The following is a 19,395-nucleotide window of genomic DNA, read 5'->3' as shown; positions in this document are numbered from 1 at the left end:
CGGCTCCCGCAGCCGCACTACGACTCCCGGCACCTCGCGCGCCGCGCCGCGAGGAGCCCAGTTGAAGCGGGTGGCGGCGGCGGAGCGCGCCCCCTCCCCCCCGCCGAAAAGCCCCAAACCAAAACAAAAACAAACCGCCCCCCCCGTCCCCCCGTCCCCCTCGCCCGCCGCCCCCGCCGAGCCCCGGACATGGCGGCGCCGCGAGGGGGCTCCGCCAGCTGCGGGTGCTGATCCGGCCGCCGCGTCCCCCTGCCCGCCCGTCCCTCCCCGCCCATGGGCGAGACATGGACTACGAGTTCAAGTCGAAGCTGGCGGCCGAGCGCGAGCGGGTGGAGGACCTGTTCGAGTACGAGGGATGCAAGGTGGGCAGAGGCACCTACGGGCACGTCTACAAGGCCCGCCGCAAGGACGGGTAAGGGCTGCGCCGAGAACCCCCTTCCAACCCCCCCACCCCCCCGCACCAGCGCCCTCCCCTCCTTCCTTCCCCTCCCTCCCTCCCTCCCTCCTCGGAAAGTTTCTGGCAGCGCGGGGGCCGGAGCGCGGAGCCCGCCCGGGTAGCCCCCGCCCCGCGCCGGGAGCGGGCCCCGGTGCCCCGGCCCCGGCATCGGTGCCCGGCTGCTCAGAGCGACGGAATCAATTAGGCTGGAAAAAACCTCTGAGATCATCGAGTCCACCCTATGACCGAACATCACCATGTTCAAATATACCGTGGCACCAAGTGCCACATCCAGTTTTTCCTTAAACACCTCCAGGGACGAAGATTCCACCACCTTCCTGGGCAGCCCATTCCAATGTCTAATCACCCTTTATGTAAGCAGTCCTACCTAATGTTCAACCTAGAGCTTGTCCCGCTCTGCCCCGCTTCCTCCCCTCCATCCCTGGTGGTGCGGCGTCAGCAGGCTGTGCCCTGGGGTCGCCTTTGCTTTGCACGCCGTGTTTCAGGTCGTCGCTTTCGTCTTTTGTGTGACCGCGTTGGGAATTTGACGTTCTGTTCCGATTACTTGCAGGGGACTGAGAAGGGAGGAGCGCCTGGCTCCCGACGGTCCCTCCCCGGCTGCTCCCTCCCGAGCGGCCCGGGAAGCTCCCGGGGTGTGTGTTGGTCCCTGGTGTGTCCCCAGCCCCAGGCACCCCGCGATGCCAGTGCCGGGCACGCTTGGCTTGATGGCCTGTCCGGGACGCTCCTTGTAGGCAGAGCTGGTGGCTTCTGTCCAGTACCTATGCGCAGGTGTGTCTCCATCAGTTTCCCATGAAAGAGCAGGATACAAGTCCCTGTCCCCAAACACTTGGCTGATGGCTTGATCCAGAGAGGTCCTTTAGGCATTAAGCCCATGTATGTTGGCTAAGCAAGGTTTCTTCTCTTCTCTGGGGAAAGCCAGTACCATGGGATAAGTATTCCATGGATGCTATTTTCACAGTATTGTGGTTAAGAGAGCAGTGGGGAGCTAAGGTTGCAATTTGAGATAGTTTGGCTGGCATGCAGTTGTTGAAGGGGAGCAGTCCTGAGGCCTGAGCAAGGCTCTCGTGCGGGTGTGGGTTCCAAATAGAATCCTTTGCTTCCAGAAGAGCCATTGAGCACTTTTTCACTGTGGTGTGTGCCTGGTGCACAAACACAGGCTGTGTTTGCAGAGTGTTCTAAGCATACTGTAAGGTTGGATAAACTATACCTGCGAATTAGAGGTGATTCCTTTCTGTCAGAATTTTAAAGGGAATAGCCTTCCATTATAGCCAATGGAAACTTCGAAAAAGAAGAGACTGAATGTGGAAAAATGACAACTTTTATTTAAAATTTTGGAAATGGTTAATGGAATGCTGCTGCTTTAGATTAGTAGAGAAGTCTAGGGATTCTTTTGTAGGAATAAATGGCATTCATGTGTGTCTTGAAAATTTAAACTCTGAATTAGGAGGTTGTAGTATAAAAGTGATTAATAACTGAAAGGTAGACACTAATTCCAGTGAAGGATTAACTACTGGGAAATGAGCTCTGATTCTGACTGGCTTGCTCTGCAACCTTAGGAATACTAGAGCATATCTAACTTGAAATATTAAAGCTTTTCCAGGTATTACAGCTGCCACTGAGCTCTTCCAATATTATTGAGTTAAGTGATCATGGTTGCTTCTTTTTCCTAAGTATTAATTTATTTATATATATATATATATATATATGTAAAACATGTATGGGATAGGAAGAAAGCGGTAATAAGGAAAGGAAGCGTTAATAAAACCACCAAAAATGCTAGTTAGATGTTTGTTGCTGTTCTTTGATATAGTAAGCCTAAAATTGCTGCTTGTAAGAACAGCATAAAAAAAGGCAGGGCTTTGGGTTTACTGTTTTACGAAAGAAAGAAATTTCGTGTAAGTTAAAGCCAGACATTTTTCATTTCCATCATCTGCAAAGGAAAGCTATCACAGGAATTACATTGCTGCTACAAAGTACCATAAAGAACGTGTCTTCAAAATCCCTAATAATATGACAAATGCAGATGGGTAGTAAAGCAAAAGTAAATATGATAAAAAGATAGCTAATGTGTCAGAGCTGGGAATAATCAAAGGGACACCTTGAGCCGTAAGATAACTAACTGGTAAAAGGAAGTGCAAAGTTTCAGTGCTGTCAGATAGATTGACATGTAATAGATCATGGCACAAATTCAACTGTACTATATAGTCAGAGGGTTTACTTCATGAAACTTGGAAAGTGACTTATTGTTTCTCTTTTTCTTGATATTCATTTTATGGCATTGGTAAGTTCACTCTTAGTTGCTTTAGTGTAACTTTAGATCCTTGGGTTAAAGTAAGATGTGAACAATTTAGGAAAAAATTAGAAAACAACTGAAGCCATTAACATGAGATGATTTCCTTATGTAAACTCATAGCTAAGGTATATATTCAGGTTGGAGGATATTTAGCATTAGTTATGAACTTTAAGGGGTCCCTAATGAAAGAAATCTAGCAGTGGTGGATATTTACTGTGTGCTGATCACTGGGGGCTTTTGAGTCTCTTGTAAAGGAATTCTTCTTTAGCTGATTGCAGAGACTGTTTCAGTATTTCCAGTTTGCAAGGCATTCCTGTATAAAAAGAGAAAGATTCTGGCTTCTTGCTTCATATAGTTAATTTACAATCTCAGGAGGCTGAGGGCAATAGGAACCTTGTAGCTCTGCAGAAATTCCACTGAGGTCTTGTCACTTCATGTTTCAAAAAGTTGGCATATGAATTTTATGAAATAGTAAAATGTGTTTATATGGAGCTTGGCAAGCTGTTCGATAAAATGCTTGTAGAAAACGTGATTGTGTTGCTTAGATCTCTGTGAATGGCTTGTGCATAAAAGCAGTTTTTTGACAAAGTAACAGTTTAGTTTGGCTTTTTCAGCCTAGAGTAGAATATCATTTGGGCATGTTTCTAGTGAGCTGACTGGTTTCTATGAAAGTTAAAAGATTTTTCCTTTTTTAAATAGTCAGATTTGAACAATGTTGGTGTTACATTTTAATGCACTGCTTCATTATATTGTTAGAGATTTTGAGCAGCTGCAGCTTCTGTTTATTTCAGTAGTGTTTGTATGGTCTGATGAGGTCTGGAGGTACTACTTGTGTTATACATTAAGCTAAATTAGGCACCTGTGTTTACAGAACTTTCATTAATACCTCTGAAGTGCCGAAGGTGTAGAAAATAGGCATGTATATAACCTGTCCAACCCTTTACTTCATGTACACTAAAACCAGACCAATGACTTTGATGGGGGAAATGATAATATAAGCCTCATGATTGCAATTCAGTCATCAATATTAGGTTTTTAGGTCTTTATGTAGCTGGAAAATCTGTTACTGTTTTTTTTTGTTTGTGTACTGCTTCAAAGCATCATGTTGACTTTTGCTCAGTGTGGACACATTCACATCTTTCTAGTAAAGCAAAGAATGCAACTTTTCCAGTAATGGTTAGGAAAATGTAGTTTTGTTCATGCCTTACCTCTCCTCATTATGTTCCTTGCTGCTTCTTTGATCGCATTGTAAGCTACAATGTTGTGCTTAGTTGTTTCATTTCTTCTATCTCCTCCTCATATGAGAGGCAAGTTTTAGGATGAGTGAGGTTTGGAAAATCTGTTTGTTGTGTATGCCTGAGTTATTTTTCTTGACTTTTTCGAAATGATCAGTCTTTGAATGCAGGCCACTACAGAGTATTTCTTCACCAGGATGTCAGTCCACCTGCAGGTGGATGCTTGCATGAGTCAGCAAGCTGAAAAGACACCACTGCTGGAGCGCAAGGAATAGTGGGATGCTTGAGTCAAGTAGAAAATAGGCCACTCTGTTCTTCATTCTGTAGCAGCAGCAGCAGATGCAACACTTGCAAAATCTGTATCTTCATGTGAATAAAACCTTTCTATTTATTGCTGCTTCTGTTTACCTGTAAGCAAAAAATTGAGGTGGCTGCTTTTTCTCAGTCTTGGGCTATTTTATTTCTTATTCATTTCCCTATCTGCGCTTGGGCAACAAAGTTTATTATTATAAAAATTACCTAAATAGCTACTTGGAAAGAAAAAAAATTCTGTAATTTTAATTTAATCCGTATGTTTCAGAATACCTTTCAAAAAGCAAGTATGTGCTTTTAAATCTTGTTACTGAAGGAATGCCAGAAATACAAAGTGATCAGCTTTCAAATCGATGGCTGTAGAAGGGCCAGGATTTGTACTCTGGGCAGCTCCCAGGCTCACTGCCAGCTCAGTAGCTGGCACTGCCGGGCAGACCCTCCTGCCGTGTTATCCTTTGGCAATAGAGAAGATTTTGCACTGCCCTGTACTTACAATGTATCAGCTAAACCAAGGGTGTGGATTTATGTGCTACTGTAGTAGTATACTTTTGTAGCTTGTCAGATTACTTTATTGTTACTGTACCTGTAACTTTTCAAAAGAGAGTTGGTATAAAACAGGTTTCAGCTTAGTTGCCAAATATGGAATTCCCTTTTGAAAACTGGACAACAGTGATGCAAGTCCAGAAACATCACTGTGGAATTACAGGCATAGGAAGGGGAAGACAATTGAAATATTCTTTCCCTCTTCTTGCCCCTATTTTTCAGTACTATAAGCTTGTAACTGAAGAGGAGAGTCTGTTTTCCTCCTTGGACTGACACTGGTGTGCAGAATCATTAATGTAAGGTTCTTAACTCACAGCTTCCAAGTCTATGTAAGAGTTGAGTGCCCCCTTCCTGGCAGTGTTCAGGGCCAGGTTGGATGGTGCTCTGAGCAATCTGGTCTAATGAAAGGTTTTCCTGCACATGGCAGGAGGGTGGAACTAGATGATTCCAACCCAAACCATTCTATGGTTCTATGAAAGGTAGGACATGGGGTGAGAAAGAAGGATGAAGTATAGAGCCAAGGCAAATATATAATCTTAACACAGAAATGCTGCTTGTGGTTGTGGCTGTGTCAACTTTCCTTTGTTTTAGTTTTTTTATTTGATGAATATTTTTTGTTTGAAGCAGAAGTGGAAAAATATTGATTGAGAGAGAAAAAAAATCTGCTATGAAGCATGAATCCATTGGAAAAACAGAATTTCTGCTGGAGCAACTTGGTGTATTTGGTATTTCTGCTAATATTGTTGCATTGTTCAGAGGTTGCATCTGCTCAAGGTGATGTCTCAGGTCACTGTGGTAGTAGAAAACTGGAAGTGTAGAAGAGGTAAAGGTAATCTGCTTGATCTCTTAAATCAGTATTCGTATAGCAATTAATTTGTGTACTGTTGTCCCCATATTCTTATTTTGTAAAACTGAAATTACTTAAGTGGTATAGCAGGAGTTTGTCAGGAGAGGAAACTTCCACTCAAGTTAGCTAAGTGCTGCAAATGAGCAGCATTGGTGGCAAAATGTCAGGGGGATGAGTACATGTGTACTGCAGTTGCATTTACTCTTAAAAGAGAGGCAACTCATTGATGTGGTAAGGATTATACTCTCTTGAATGTGAAACTGGAATATTATTTACCAATGCAAGTTGATACTTGTAAGACATTTGAGAGGCTAAAATAATTTATATCTTTACATTTTCTTACATCCTCTATTTGACATTGCCTTGAATGTAATTTGTGTGTTGTGCTGTAGTTGCTTTTACTAATATAAATCTGTGACAGAGTAAACCACAGAATTATTGACCGAAGCCAGAATGCAATGTATTAGATCCTAAACAATTACTTCTCTCTGCAGGAAAATCTCTTACTAGTTATGGTATCTGAATACCTGTGGTTTGCTTTCCACTTTCATATTTTTTCTTTTCCTGATGAAACTTTTATCTTGAGGAGGGTAGAATGGATGAAGGTGTTTATGCTTTGCTAAAATCTCTCAAAAGCAAAGAAAACCTAAATACTGGATTTACCTGCAAATCCTGAAAATACCTCTTAACCACTGAATGCTCTCAATATGTGTGAGAGGGAGCAGTAGAACTAAACCAAACCTGTCTAACTAGTTGCCTGCCATGCATTCTAATAGAAAGGTCCCCATCTAGGAAGAGATAATTAGTGCTTCATATCTGTGCCTTAATGAGAGCTGCTGTTGCAACTGTACCATGGCTTTGCTTCCTGCCCAAAAGGATAGAGCAAGTGGTGATGAGTAATCTTTAGTGCTTCCCACAGACTCTTGCATATGGTTTCTCCCATGGCTATTTTGTCGTTTCTTCTGTTACTCTCCTTGAAACTAAGTACAGTAATGAGCTGTAAAGTGCATCATCACCTTTCGGTGGTGTGGTGGTGGTAGTAGGAGCTTGGGGAAGAAAGGGGATCAGTAAGATGTAGAAGGGGTTGTGTTTGAGAGAAACAGATGAGTTTTTCCTAAACTTGTAAAGAAAGAATCGTACATAAATTAGCCCATAAGATGTGAAAGAAAACTTTCAAAGTTAAGTGGTATTTTTTGGTTTTTTTTTTAAAGGAAATTAAGAGGGCAAGAAGGTTCATGTTTCTGAGTGAAGGGGTTAAGAGTTTTCCAGTAGAGCTGCAGGAAAAGGAAGTGAGAGGTTCAAGTGGAAGAAGAGTTTCTTTTCTGCCCCCCATCTGGTAATTGGGTACAAAGCGAGACAGATCATGGACTAGGTCAGAAATGAAATGCTTCTTGTGTGAACTGCTTGACATAGCAATTTAATGTGTTGTATTTCTAGGTAATCCAGTCTAACGTGTTATATTGTAAGTACATGTGTAGAGGTGTTTTTTTTTTAAATTTATTTTCAACATGAGTATTTTTACATCATGTATGATTTGAAAAGCAACCAAAAAATCAGCTAAAACCCTGAAGCCCCAGAAATTGCTGTGGTTCATAATGCTGCAGATGTGTTTGTACAAGTAACCAAAATTTCTGTGGAATATCCTAACCAAATTGCACTAGAAATTTACCAGTGACATTAAATTTTCACCTATGTTTTGAAAATACCTTCTGAAATGCTGTTTGCCTCTTCTGCGGCCTTTATCAAGCTCATGGCTTGCATAGACTTGGGTCAGAAGGTGCCTTTGTCCTCTGGTTGTAGCAGCTGAGTTCTGTGTTGAGAAGTGACTCTGTGTGCACTTGCTGCTGCTTTACGCTGGGTCCAGGAGGAGGTACGGTCTACAGGTGTCATCGCGAAGGGATGGTTAGCAGCAGTGATAGGCAACTCGTACATTCTGCTTCCACAGATGAGTCATTCTTTGAGCTCCTTTGCTGGCAGTTGGGAACTGAGGTACACTGCTGGGTTTTCTTTTTTTTTGTGTTTTGTTTGTTTGTTTTTTACTGAAACAAAGTGTTAGAACTTAAAGATTTATTTGTTTCAATAACAGCACATTTGCTTGAAGGAATGCTGAAACTGGTCCAGGACAACTGCATTTAAAATAAATTGGCTAACTTAGTATGTGGCTTCAGGAAATGAAGGACAGTTTCTACTTATGTAGCAAACACAAGAAGTTTATTCTTTTGACTTGACTGGAGTTTCATGTTTTCTAAATAATATAGGTTTATAAAAGACCTCCTAGCTCTGGGAGCTTGGTTTCCATGGTTTGCTTGACTATAAGTTAGATGACTGACAGATAACAATGCTAGTTGTGATGATATTAGAAATCATTACACCTCTTGTGAAGTTCACTATCTCAACAGATTCAACAAGAAAAAAGTGCAGAAATATTTTAAACCAAAATTTGATGTTGACAAAGTCAACAGGGAAAGTCTTTAACTCAACTGAAACTTAACTTCTATATCTGAATTTTTTATTAACATTTTTTTAGACTTTTCTGTGGGATTTCAATCCTTTCATTTAGTGGTGGGAGTTTGTTTGAGAGAGTTTATTAAATACTAGTGTATCTAATAAGACTGGAGGGAATCAATGTTGTGGAGATAGTGTCAACTGACCTTTACAAAATGGGTGTCTGTAAGTGTGGGTTGGCTTTTTTGGTTGGTGTGTTGTGATTGGGGTTTTTAATCCTTTATTTTTTATTTTACCTTATTAGAAAGCACAACTGACCTTTCTGTTTGTGAGAAAGATTGAGAGGCTGAGATTACTGAAAGAGTGAATCCCTGAAGGGCATTATTCATGTTTGCTTCTCTCTTTTCTGGGCTTAGCAATCTTTAAAACAATATTTTCAAATGAGGTCACTGTATAACTGCTTGTTACTCCTCGGTTGTCATCTGTTTTCTACAAAATTCATGATCCTGAAATATTACAGTTGTTTATTTTGTAGATGAAACCACACTGAAGACAGGCTTTCCAATAGGCAGAGTAATGGCCATAGCTTGTGGTGTGTGCTGGGAGTGTCAGGCTGCTCAGTTAAGTATCAGGGTTCTGGGCTAAATAAAAGCACAGATATAGCATGGAGGCAGGCTGGGACAGTGTGGCTTTAAACATGTGTTCCCATAAAGTGGGCCTTGTGTGCAGAATTATTTTTTTTGTTCACTCTATGCTGACTTAAGTAGAAGATGCTATTGATTTCTTTTTGCAGTCAAGTGAAAATAAGAGTTATAGGCAATTGACTTAGAGGCAGAAGCTAAATCTACTGGAATGGAAACTGCATCTAGAGGTATGCCTCACTGTTTTGAAGCAATGTATTTGCTTTCCTCATGCATTAGTTGAAGGAAGAATCAATCCTTTTTGTGCAGCCAGAAGGTTTCCTTCCTCTTTTGTCCCTCCTTTGTTTTGTGTCTTTATTACAGCACTTGGAAGCATTCACCCAGGTTATGCTGGGATTCAGCTCTGCCTCTGATTGACCTTGACTGTCCCACCTCACTGGTAATGTTGTGGGGCCTGAGAGGCTGAAGAGATACAAGGGCCACTCATGTGTGACATTTCTAGCAGCATGTTTGGTTCTGAAGCTGGTTGTTTTGAGAGATACTTCTTATAAGTCGTGAATTCTGCAAATTCAGAGGTGTTTAGAGAAAATTCTCACCTGTGTTAATGATGAATTACAATGGATTCATGCTAAGATTTAACACCTTGCATATTCAAAAATGCTGTGCTTGTTGCTTGCGTTAATTATTGTCAGTGCAGCTGAGAGTGGGTGTCAGCTCATGTCTTTGAATGTGTCTATTCCTAAAACTGAGTTTCTGTATCAGTTGTTGTCTTGATCTCAAGGGCATTGTAGACTTCAAAGTTAGCTTATGTTCATATCTTTTGATTAAAACCAGTCAATGTACTGGATAACCAGTTGTTCCTTTGCCCAGTTCTGTCATGCTTCAAATGAGAAACAGAGGTAGACAAATTGCCAAATTTAACTTGACCTTCAGAACAACCAGGACTTGTTATGAGTAGAATACCATTTATTCTACTTTTAGTGTCACTTCACTGATGGGTAAAAACCAGCATAAAACTTCATCAAGTGATGTTCTTAAGCCTCAGATTGTGACAGAAGCCTGTTCTGACTATGGGACATGGAGTTCTAAAATTCAAAGGAAGCAGAATGCCCCTCCCTTTCCCCTGGAACAGATGTGATAGCTGACTAAAGACCTTGTTTGTTTTTGAGAAGTAGCAAGGTTGCCTTAGTGGCTGGAATTAAGACCTCTATCTTCGAGAAATCCTCATGTCCTGACAGTGAAGTGAGGGGAAATAAGTGGAGATATTCCATTAAAAAAAAACCATCAAAAATTATGGTTTTTTTACATTTCAGACTCAGACCTTGGGGTGACTTTATGGAGTTTCATTCCAGTCCTTCTACTTTATTGTGAGGGTGTTGTTTCAAATTTGCAACTTTTCAGCTGTAATAAAGGTGCTCTGTCTCACTCTGCCCTACTCTGACCATATGGAATTTGGGTCTTCCTTCTTATTCATGATCTGGGTGCAGCTTTAGCACCTAAAGGCTAATTTACTACCTAAGAATTACACTCACATTGCGTTAGCAAGCTTTCATGTAGATCTGGCTTTGAGAATTGGTAGTTTCACTGTATATGGTTTAAGTTAGAAAGTCTGAAGGAAAACAACAGAAAATTTATGCTAGATCTCTGATAAATCTGGGCTTTCATGTGCTTAGGGGGGAAGCATTTGATTATGCCATGAGTAAGAAAAGGACAGTTGACTAACTGCAGCTTTTAGGCCATTGCCCTTCTGTTAGGTTTTACATTGAGTCAATAATTATGCATATTCTGCTATAGGTGAACCTAATGCATTATAGGGATTTAGAAAAAAAAATCTGCACCTGGTATTTCAAACATATTCTTGCTAAAAAAGACCCCAAAGTACAGGCTTCCTATTACTTGATGCTTTGATAGTAATTTCTCACCTATCAAAGTGGCAGTATTTAGCCAGGTTTAACACTACATAAAAAGAGCTCTGATGCACATTAAGCTGGACGGTGTAATTACAGTATGGCTTTAGGACTTAAAAAATTCCAAAACCAGACAGCTCATTTCTTCACATTTATAGTTAGTTGCAAGCATTCTTCTTAAGTGATTTTATGAAGCAAATGGCAGATTCTTTTTTTAGCATAGTCTTAGGACCCTATTTCTATGATCTTGGTACATAATTTGCTGACAAATAAAGTTTGTTTCCTCTGTATTTCAGAGTAATTTTTCTCCTTGCTGCTGCTGTTCCTTGTTTTAAGGTAGCAAATCCTCATATGCGGTATCCTTTCAGGCAGGGAGATATTCCCTAAATCTATCCATTATCTGTTATCAAGCCTGTCTGTAAAGAAATAAAATCAGGTGCAGCTCTCTCTTCTGCTTAAATATAGCAAATGCTGGAAGAAGCTACCTGGAGCAGCAGAATAATTTTACAGCTTTCAGAGTTTAATGTGAACAGTTTAGTTTTTACCCTTACAAACAGGCTGTCAAATCTGCTTACCCCAATCTGCTATGAATGTACTTGTATGAAATTCACAGTTCTCAGTCACTCCAGATACTTAAGAATCAGTCTAATTTTAGCAATGGCAACAGCCCTGTAGCTGGTTGAGGTCTCTGAATTTTCATCAATAAATTTGGAGTGAGGGTGGCACTGACTGAAGTTGTGCTTTCCATGCAAATACAAAGTTTTATTATTACAGTGTAAAGGCTAAATTTTAATAGATTAAGGTTAGTAAGATTTCCAGTGTTCTGGTATTACATAGATCTTAGACTGTGATGTGAAATAATCTGAAATTATTGTTAATAGTTGGAAGGTATCTATGCTACAAAGATTTGTTTTTAAATTTCTGAATTAGAAACTACTGGAATAAAGAGAAGAGCATATAGTTAAGTTAGGTATAATGGTGCTGGAATACTTTTAGTCTCCTCACATTGATACTAAGAGACCTCTACTCCCTACTCCCAGTCTAGTGAAATCATAACTAGGAAAAAGCATCTTTTTTTTTAATGACAGAAAACCTTATCAGTGCTCAGATTCACTTTTGGTCTTTTTAATCAGCTGTCTCCTCATGCATGAAGAACACATCATATATGTTAGGTGAAGTTTGTGGGGGATTTATAGGTATTCAGCATCTTTTGTGAGGCTCTGTGGAAGCAGGCAATGTCAAGGGCATTGTGTTTAATGACAAGTAGCTTAGCATCACTTTAAGAACTTGCCTTGTTCTTCAACATACACGTTTCCCCCTGAGTTCATAAACTGGTTTACAGAGGAGTAAAAAAGGGGAAGGATAGCCATATCACTAGTGTGATTTAGAGATACACTTGGGGTTGTTCTACAGATTATAAAGCAAAATCTGTTTCAATTTCTCAGGAGGTGCTGTGATAGCACAAAATGTCTATTAATAATGTGATGCAGTTAGTACTTCTAATATGAAGTCTTTTAGTCTGACTGGAACATGGCAGATTTTCCAGCAGGCAAAGCTGTGTGTAATGGTTCTTCTGCCTATTTCTCATAGTGTATGTGATGAAAGTCAGGTATCTTTTAAAAAGTCTAATTGTAGTAATCAGTTGCTGTGTATTTGAATGCCAGTTTATAGTAGACTTAAGCTTAGCATGCTAATTTCAACCAAAGAAACCCTATTTTCTTGAAAGGTTTTTTTAAACCAACCAACCAAGAAAAAAACCCTAATTATTAAAAAAATTCACTGATTACATTATGATTCCTGAGTTAGCCTTCTTTAGCATGTGTTTATGCCTGACATTGGCAAGTCAATCACATTGGCAATTATTGAAAAATGGAGTAGTAAACCATACAGCATTCAGGAATTTGGTATTGTTGCATTTTGAGAAGAGTAACATCTAAAATGACACACAAACCTCTGCCTTTTAGATGTATTCTTAGGTTGTTCTAAAGGATTTCATAGGTAGACTTTAAGTCTTGGGGGTAGCAGAAGATAGAGAAAAGTGCTGCTGCCTTGTGTTATTCTGTGTGTATACTGAGCTATCTGGTGTCATCTGATGTTTGGAGTGAGACCTAGTGGAGTTCAGTAGGTATCATCAGGCAGTGATGCCAATGGAACTGAGAAGCACTTAAGCACCTTTTTGAAAATTGAGATTGTAAGGACTTAAGACAAAAAAAAAAAAAAACCACCCCGAAAACAAAAAACAAACAAAAAACCCCAAAAAACCCCAAAACCCAAAAAACACCCCAAAACCAGAAATGTAATATTAACTGTAGCATGCTGTCTCCATTCCAAAAAGCCTTTTTCCTTCTGTTTACCTGAATCAGCCTTGGACATTCTATTTTCACTCTAGTTCTTTTTAATATTGTGTAGTAGAGACTGTCCTGTTTGATGTAAGTTTGTTGCATTGTTCCGACTCCTCAAGTTAACTGGTAGATGTTTCAGATGAGATACAAGCTCAGCCTTTAAAGATTGAATAGTTACTGCCTGATGGAGAAGTTGGTTTACCACCCTGCTGTTGTCCACAAGAATTGGTTTTGTTACCCAGTGGGCAACAAGCCAATAACTACACACTTGAGAGAGATACCGATTTTTTTTTTTTTCAGAGTTCTGCAAGCCTGGGTGCCCAGTGGAATTCCACAAATCAAGCACAGCAACTATCAAAACCTTTTGCTATTTATTTGTGTCAGCAAACAAAGGAATTAGTGTTCATTGGCTACAAGTTTCATAGTTCTTATAGTAATTGGTGTTCTATCTTCTATTAGTTAATGATTCTCTCTTCTCATGCTAATCAGTCCCATGGTGTTTCTCTTCTTTTGGGCTGATGGGTTTTTGGGTCAATGATCTGTGAGTTGGTGGTTGGGATCTCCCCCTGCAGAATTACCTTTTACCCACTCGGAGCTGGTCCAGCACAGGTGCTGGGTAAGGTTTATTAGTTTCTTCCTTATCTTGGGGGTTCTGCCCAATGCCCTTGTGGCCCATAAATTCTGCATTCCTTGTGTCTGCTGTCAGTGGAACATCCTTCTCCCCACTTTGTTAACTTCCCTCTGGGTGTGACATCCCTGAAACCTGCCAGGCCCTAAAGCTTAGCAAGACAATTCTACCAACCAGTAATTTGTCTTTCTAACAGCTGCACATCACTTAGAGCTTGTGGGCTGCTGTCTGTTTCACAGACTAAATCTCCCATCTTGATGATTAGCCTTAAAAGCATACAAACATTAAAGAACATCCTTTTCTTAAGAAAATATTACATATTCCACATTTTGCAACGCTGCCACTAAGAGGAAAGCCCAGGTCCAGGTGACATACATGTCTTCTCTTTCTGTATGAGAAGTCCTTTCCTGTGACTGACACATGTGATGTTCTGTTTGCAACACCAAGAAAGTTCCCATCAAACCTCTGGAGGGATGCATCAGCATAGAGGCCAGCTATGCAGTCCACAGACATTACTGAAACTCTTCACAGCAGCAGAATGAGGTACACACCTGCTGGTTAAATCCATTCTTTTCATGGCTAAAACCAGCCAGTTGTAGTTCATGTTGTAGTTTACTTGTCTGGGTCTGGGTTGTAGGAGCAGCCTGTAGCTGCTGTGACGTTTTAGCTGTTGCCTATGAAGGTGAAGAAAGACAAACCTTTTAAAGGGCAGATGCAGTCAGGGATTTCTTTTCAAATTTCTGCTTGCCATCCTTACTGTTTTAAATTTTGTGTTTCTTATGTAGCTCTCAAAATGAACTAATGGCAGTGCATTGAAGTACAAAGTGTATACTGCTGTCTAGATCAATAAATAAATTAAGATCAATCTGTAGATTCACAGCCTCTGTCATTTGTGACTGGTTGTCATGTGGATGAAAATGAGCTGGCTGAGCTGCTGACTGGATAAGGCTCGATAGGTTTGGAGGATAGCGGTAAAAGAAAATGACTGTCCTTGTTTGATAAAGAACATGCACCCTAGAGACACCATGTGTAGATTTTTTGATCTAATAATTCTTTTGGCTTAGTGACTGCTTCTACATCCATAAAAACACAAAAGCACAAGAACTCACTACTTTTTGGAAAGGATGGTGTCCCTTTTTCCAGTCAGTCATAGATTACTTTTCTGGTACTGTTACCTTTGTAAAGGGCTATGGCCATGTGCTAAGTACAGGATTAAATCCATGAGCATCTTGCCTAACGTAACCAGTGCTGAGCATGATCTATTTAGTGGCTTGGCTGCTGTGTTCCAGATGAGGTTTTCAGTTAGCTTCTAGTTGCACTTCAGTGTCATGGTTTTGCCTTTTCTCAGGGGGAAAAAGGTTTGCAACTCTTTGTGATCTCCTGCTGAGTGATTGAGTTAATGTGGTCTGGCAGCAATTAAACAAAGTGATCAGAATGTAACCAGATACCCCTGTGGACATTGTGTTCCAGACAGTACTGTGAAGGACACTGAACTCCATAGTGTTCCCAGGCTTTGTCCTACAAAGTCACAAATACTTAAATTCCATTAGTGTTGTTACAGGCGTGAATTGTTGTTATTTTCTATTACCTTTTTTCTAGCCAAGTCTTGAAATGGTTTTAAGGTGCACTTTTTCTTGGTTAAGAAAATGTGCGCTTTAATTATTATTTATTTATGGTACTGTGCGCTTAATTTAAGGCAGCTATTATTAGTGTATACAGTAAGGATAATATCTGTATTAATTGATGTGATAATCACAGTTCTAGCTTCAGAGTGATTGCAGTCTTTCAAGCCAGTTCCTTGATGTGGATAATTAATTCTGAGGTTGGGATGCATGTTAAATTATCTGTGAATTCAAGAGAGACCATCACTGAAAGTCTTCAAATTTGAATAATAGGGATAAAACAATTGTTTGAACTATGCACTATTTTCAAATCTTCCTATTTTTTATGGTCTCAGGCAAGTTGTTTCTAGTTTTCCATTCACTTGTTTGTAAAGTAGTTTCTCATATGATGGGAGGTCTCTGAAGTACAATTGCAATAGTTAAGAGAGTTTAGCTCCTTTGAAATGTTGTAATTATTCTAAGTCTTCTGAGCTACATTTTTTTTAAAGTGAATTCGGTACTTTGTTCTTTCCAAAGCATTAGGAAGATGGAAACTGAAAGTGTTACCCAGAAGCAGTAGTAATCACATTTTCATTTTCTTTATTGAGTACAGCTGGACATCAACCACTGAGTACAGTTTTTTGGGGCAAGAGAACAGTGTTCCTTTGCACAGTACCAATTAAAATATTGACAGCAACCTCAAGGATTGCAGAATGGGGTATTTATTGTGAGGAAGAAAACCTTGATCTTGAAGACCAAGTTTTTAAAGTGGAGCAATGTTCTCAATCCTTGTTGACATGCATGAGGACCTTTGTGTTGCGCTGCCTATGGCAGTTTGAAATACTGTTTGGGAAGTTTTCAGGAGGGCGGTATCTCATACTGGCAGTGTCATTTTGGTAAAAAGTTAATCCCTCTTAGAGAAGAATATTTCTGAAACCAGAACCCCTGGTTTTGGATAAGGGAACTTGAAGCTTAGAGAAGCCTTGTAGTGGTGTGATGTGGTGCTTGTTTTATCAGGCAAGTTCTGCTTTAGTTTGCAAAGCATTAATGAAAATTGTTAGCTCACAGGTTTCCCTTTGAGTTCTGCTTTGCTATGTTCTTTGCTCAGATTGGTGAACACATTGCCACCATCAGCCTGGGGTGGCTGTTTGATACAACCTGCTTGATTAAACCTTGATCTGTGCTGCTTGCTTCCTGCCCTCAGACAAACTCCCTTACAGTTGGAGGTTAAGACCTTCAAGTTAGTTGACCTGTTCCTGAGGCAGTGTTTCTACAGACCAGATAAAAATGGTTGTGGGCAAAGACCTTGCTTTCTGCTTGGCTATCCCTGGCATGGGTGTCTTTTGCCTCATACCAGAGCTGTGTGGTTTGTGGTTGTTGTTTGGATTTGGTGTTAACTTGATCATGCTTGCTTTGCTCCAGTAAAAAATGTGCTGATATAGGATCTGTCAGAAAAGGATTTATAAAAACTTTCCTGCTGTGTAATGCTGTACAATTTCTTGGTATGTGTTTAGAGTTCACTAGAGTTTTTCTGAAATGAAATATAAGTACTTCCCCCGTCTCAAGTGTTTTGTGACAGCATTGGTCTTTAGGGAGTTGAACAGTGTACTCACCTATCACACACACCATTTGATATTATTTATTGAATTCTTACAAGTGGGGAAATAGCTATTAAAGTACCTATGTGTTCTTTTCGTTGGACACTTCACTGAATAACCAGAATAGTGTGTTTCATCAGATTGCACTGGCTGACTTGCTTTTGAAGTTTTGAATATACTTCCTTCTTTTTCAAATTGTCTTGAATACAAAATATTATTAGCTAAAATACCACTTGGTATTTTTTGGACATCTTTTGGAAAGTGCTTTAATTAGCTATTATATTTCCATAGTAAGGACAGTTAACTTTGGAAAAGTATTTGTATAGACTTGCATTTCTGCCATAGCAAGTAAATAGTGTCTAAAGGAAGCTGTGTTTATGATTCCAAAGCTGTTGGTAAAAAAAATTTCAGGCCAAGAATATGATCTCTTTAGAGTTCTTTATCCTTGCCACCCATTTATTATAAATAAGCATTGCACTATCCTTATTTTTGCTCATTTCTTACAGACTCCAGTGTTTCAGAACTATCTGGGTTGCAGCTCAGTAAGACTGCCTCATTTTCCCACATGCTGTAATACCTTAGGTTGTTGGATTGGTTGGGGTTTTTTAAAAACACCTTTCGTAATTTCTCATTCGTATCATGAAGTCCTGCACGGAGTGGCTGTCTGTCAAGTGCTGACAGCCTTGCCATGGTGGTGGTGTTCAGCAGTGCTGCTGAAGGCAGTGTGTGCCAAGTGTCTGGTCTCTGCTGTTACCTTCACTCTGTGAAAGTCTGAGTAACTGGATAAAATGCTTTGCTTGTAGAACTAGTTCAAGGGTGGCCCTATCAGTGTGGTCCTGTGCCTGGTTCAGTAGATGTGCCAGAAGAAGGATGTGATGCAGTGCTGCAGTGGCTACATTGCTTTGGGATTCCAGCTGGTAGTTGTGCACAGGATTGTTTGTGCTGCATAGTTTAAACATGACCATAGTTTAAATGCCGTGATCAATTCTGTATATCCAGAGTTGGTTTTGGTTCTGCAGACAATGTAATTTTGTCTTCACAGTCTCTGTAAGCAACCTGAGTTAATTGAGTTGACACTTTGCAGTTATGGAAAACCTCTGCATAGACAGCAGGACCATGTATAAGAGGGGATGGGCATTTATTATTTACAGTTTAAAATTTGGACTAATTAATGAAATCAGAAACAATTCCTGAGAGATAAGGTGTGATCTTATTACCTGTGAAGTTACACGTTTTCATGTGTAGTTGGAAAGCATCTGGAATTTTTCTTGTTTAAAATTTTATTTCAAAAAGTGTCGCTCAGTGTTAATTATAGACATGCATTGAGGGTTTAGCTGCTACTGAAAATTAGTGAGAATAATGCTTGCCTGTGTTACTTATAATATGTGTAGACAGCTATTATTTCACGTTATCTTGTCTTGTCCCCACATTTTTCCACTCAGTCACTTCTTATCCCATGAAGTTTGGAGGGAGAGGGTCTGGTGGAAGGTGGGAAACAGGCTGAAGCTGGCAGGGCACAGACTTGGAGTTCAAAGCCAGAGAGACTGAATCAAGTGCAAGTTCAGCATCTTTCTGTGTGGCAAAACAAAATGGTTTGGGACTGGAAGAAGGGCTAACTGAGGTCTACCAGAAGTGCCATGGGGAATTTGGATAGGGGCTTGTGGGTTGTTGAATTGTGACTCGTGAGTCTGCAAAGGGGCATCAACACTTGGGCATTGGTGCCTACCAACATCTGTCACTGACAGCTGAATCCTGCAAAATCATGTTGTAGGCTGGTTCTGTTATATTATGAAAGCTTCAAGATTCTACCTCCTTTTCTTGTTCTTTTGGTGGTCCCTCTAAATCACTTCAAGCTGTGATTATTTAAAAGGATAGTACAGTGTTTGGGTTAAATTCTTTCATATTCTCTTTGTACATCAGAGCACAGCGTTTCATGTGCTTTGTAGGGATCTGTCAGTAGCCAGTGCTTATTGTATAATTAATTTAAAATAGTAGTATTTTGGAAATAAAAGTAGATTGAGAGTAGCTCATAAAATCAAGAAAAAAGCTTGTCATTCCCAGATATTTCCAGAAGAATTTTCCAGGCATGGGATATGACTGCAGTGCTTTCACAGTAGTAGACAGTATCAGAAAGTGTCCTCTAAAATTTTGTGTTTTCGGTTATCTGCAGATATTATGTCTATTTTCAGAGAGAAATGGATATAGGTTAACCAGTTTTTTTAATAAAGAAATTTTTGTTTGGGATCTGTAAGGTCTTGGTTAAAAGAAAACTTGCTTTTCATATCAAAGTATAATTTATGCATAAAAGCAGATTGGCTTTTCAGCTTCTTGATCCAGACCAAATTGAAGTGTTTCATCATTATACTGATATTGATTGGTGTAATGTAAGTCAGAGCTAAATATATTTTTCTTTCTCTCTTTTTTTTTTTTTATGTGTGTGCAGAAAAGATGAAAAGGAGTATGCACTGAAGCAAATTGAAGGTACAGGGATATCCATGTCGGCCTGTAGAGAGATTGCAGTAAGTGTACATAAATGAAAGTAATTT

At 39.9% G+C, this 19,395-nt stretch overlaps 1 protein-coding gene across 2 annotated transcripts in view; it reads left to right on the top strand.

Moving 5' to 3' along the window:
• The first annotated feature begins 139 nt into the window (after positions 1-139).
• CDK19 (cyclin dependent kinase 19) overlaps positions 140-19,395 on the top strand; it is a 121,020-nt gene continuing 101,764 nt past the window's right edge. The window contains exons 1-2 of one of the 2 annotated variants that reach the window (XM_068184254.1): positions 140-362; positions 19,293-19,368. In XM_068184254.1, coding sequence (XP_068040355.1) covers positions 274-362; positions 19,293-19,368 — 165 coding nt within the window. In that variant the 5' untranslated portion in view covers positions 140-273. Of the gene's footprint in view, positions 413-19,292; positions 19,369-19,395 lie in introns of both variants that reach the window. The other variant, XM_068184252.1, reaches the window with a different exon arrangement.

Source organism: Anomalospiza imberbis, chromosome 3, assembly GCF_031753505.1.
Source record: "Anomalospiza imberbis isolate Cuckoo-Finch-1a 21T00152 chromosome 3, ASM3175350v1, whole genome shotgun sequence".
Lineage (NCBI taxonomy): Eukaryota > Metazoa > Chordata > Aves > Passeriformes > Viduidae > Anomalospiza > Anomalospiza imberbis.
The sequence above is the reverse complement of the archived record's forward strand: the minus strand, read 5'-3'. Positions and strand labels throughout refer to the sequence as shown.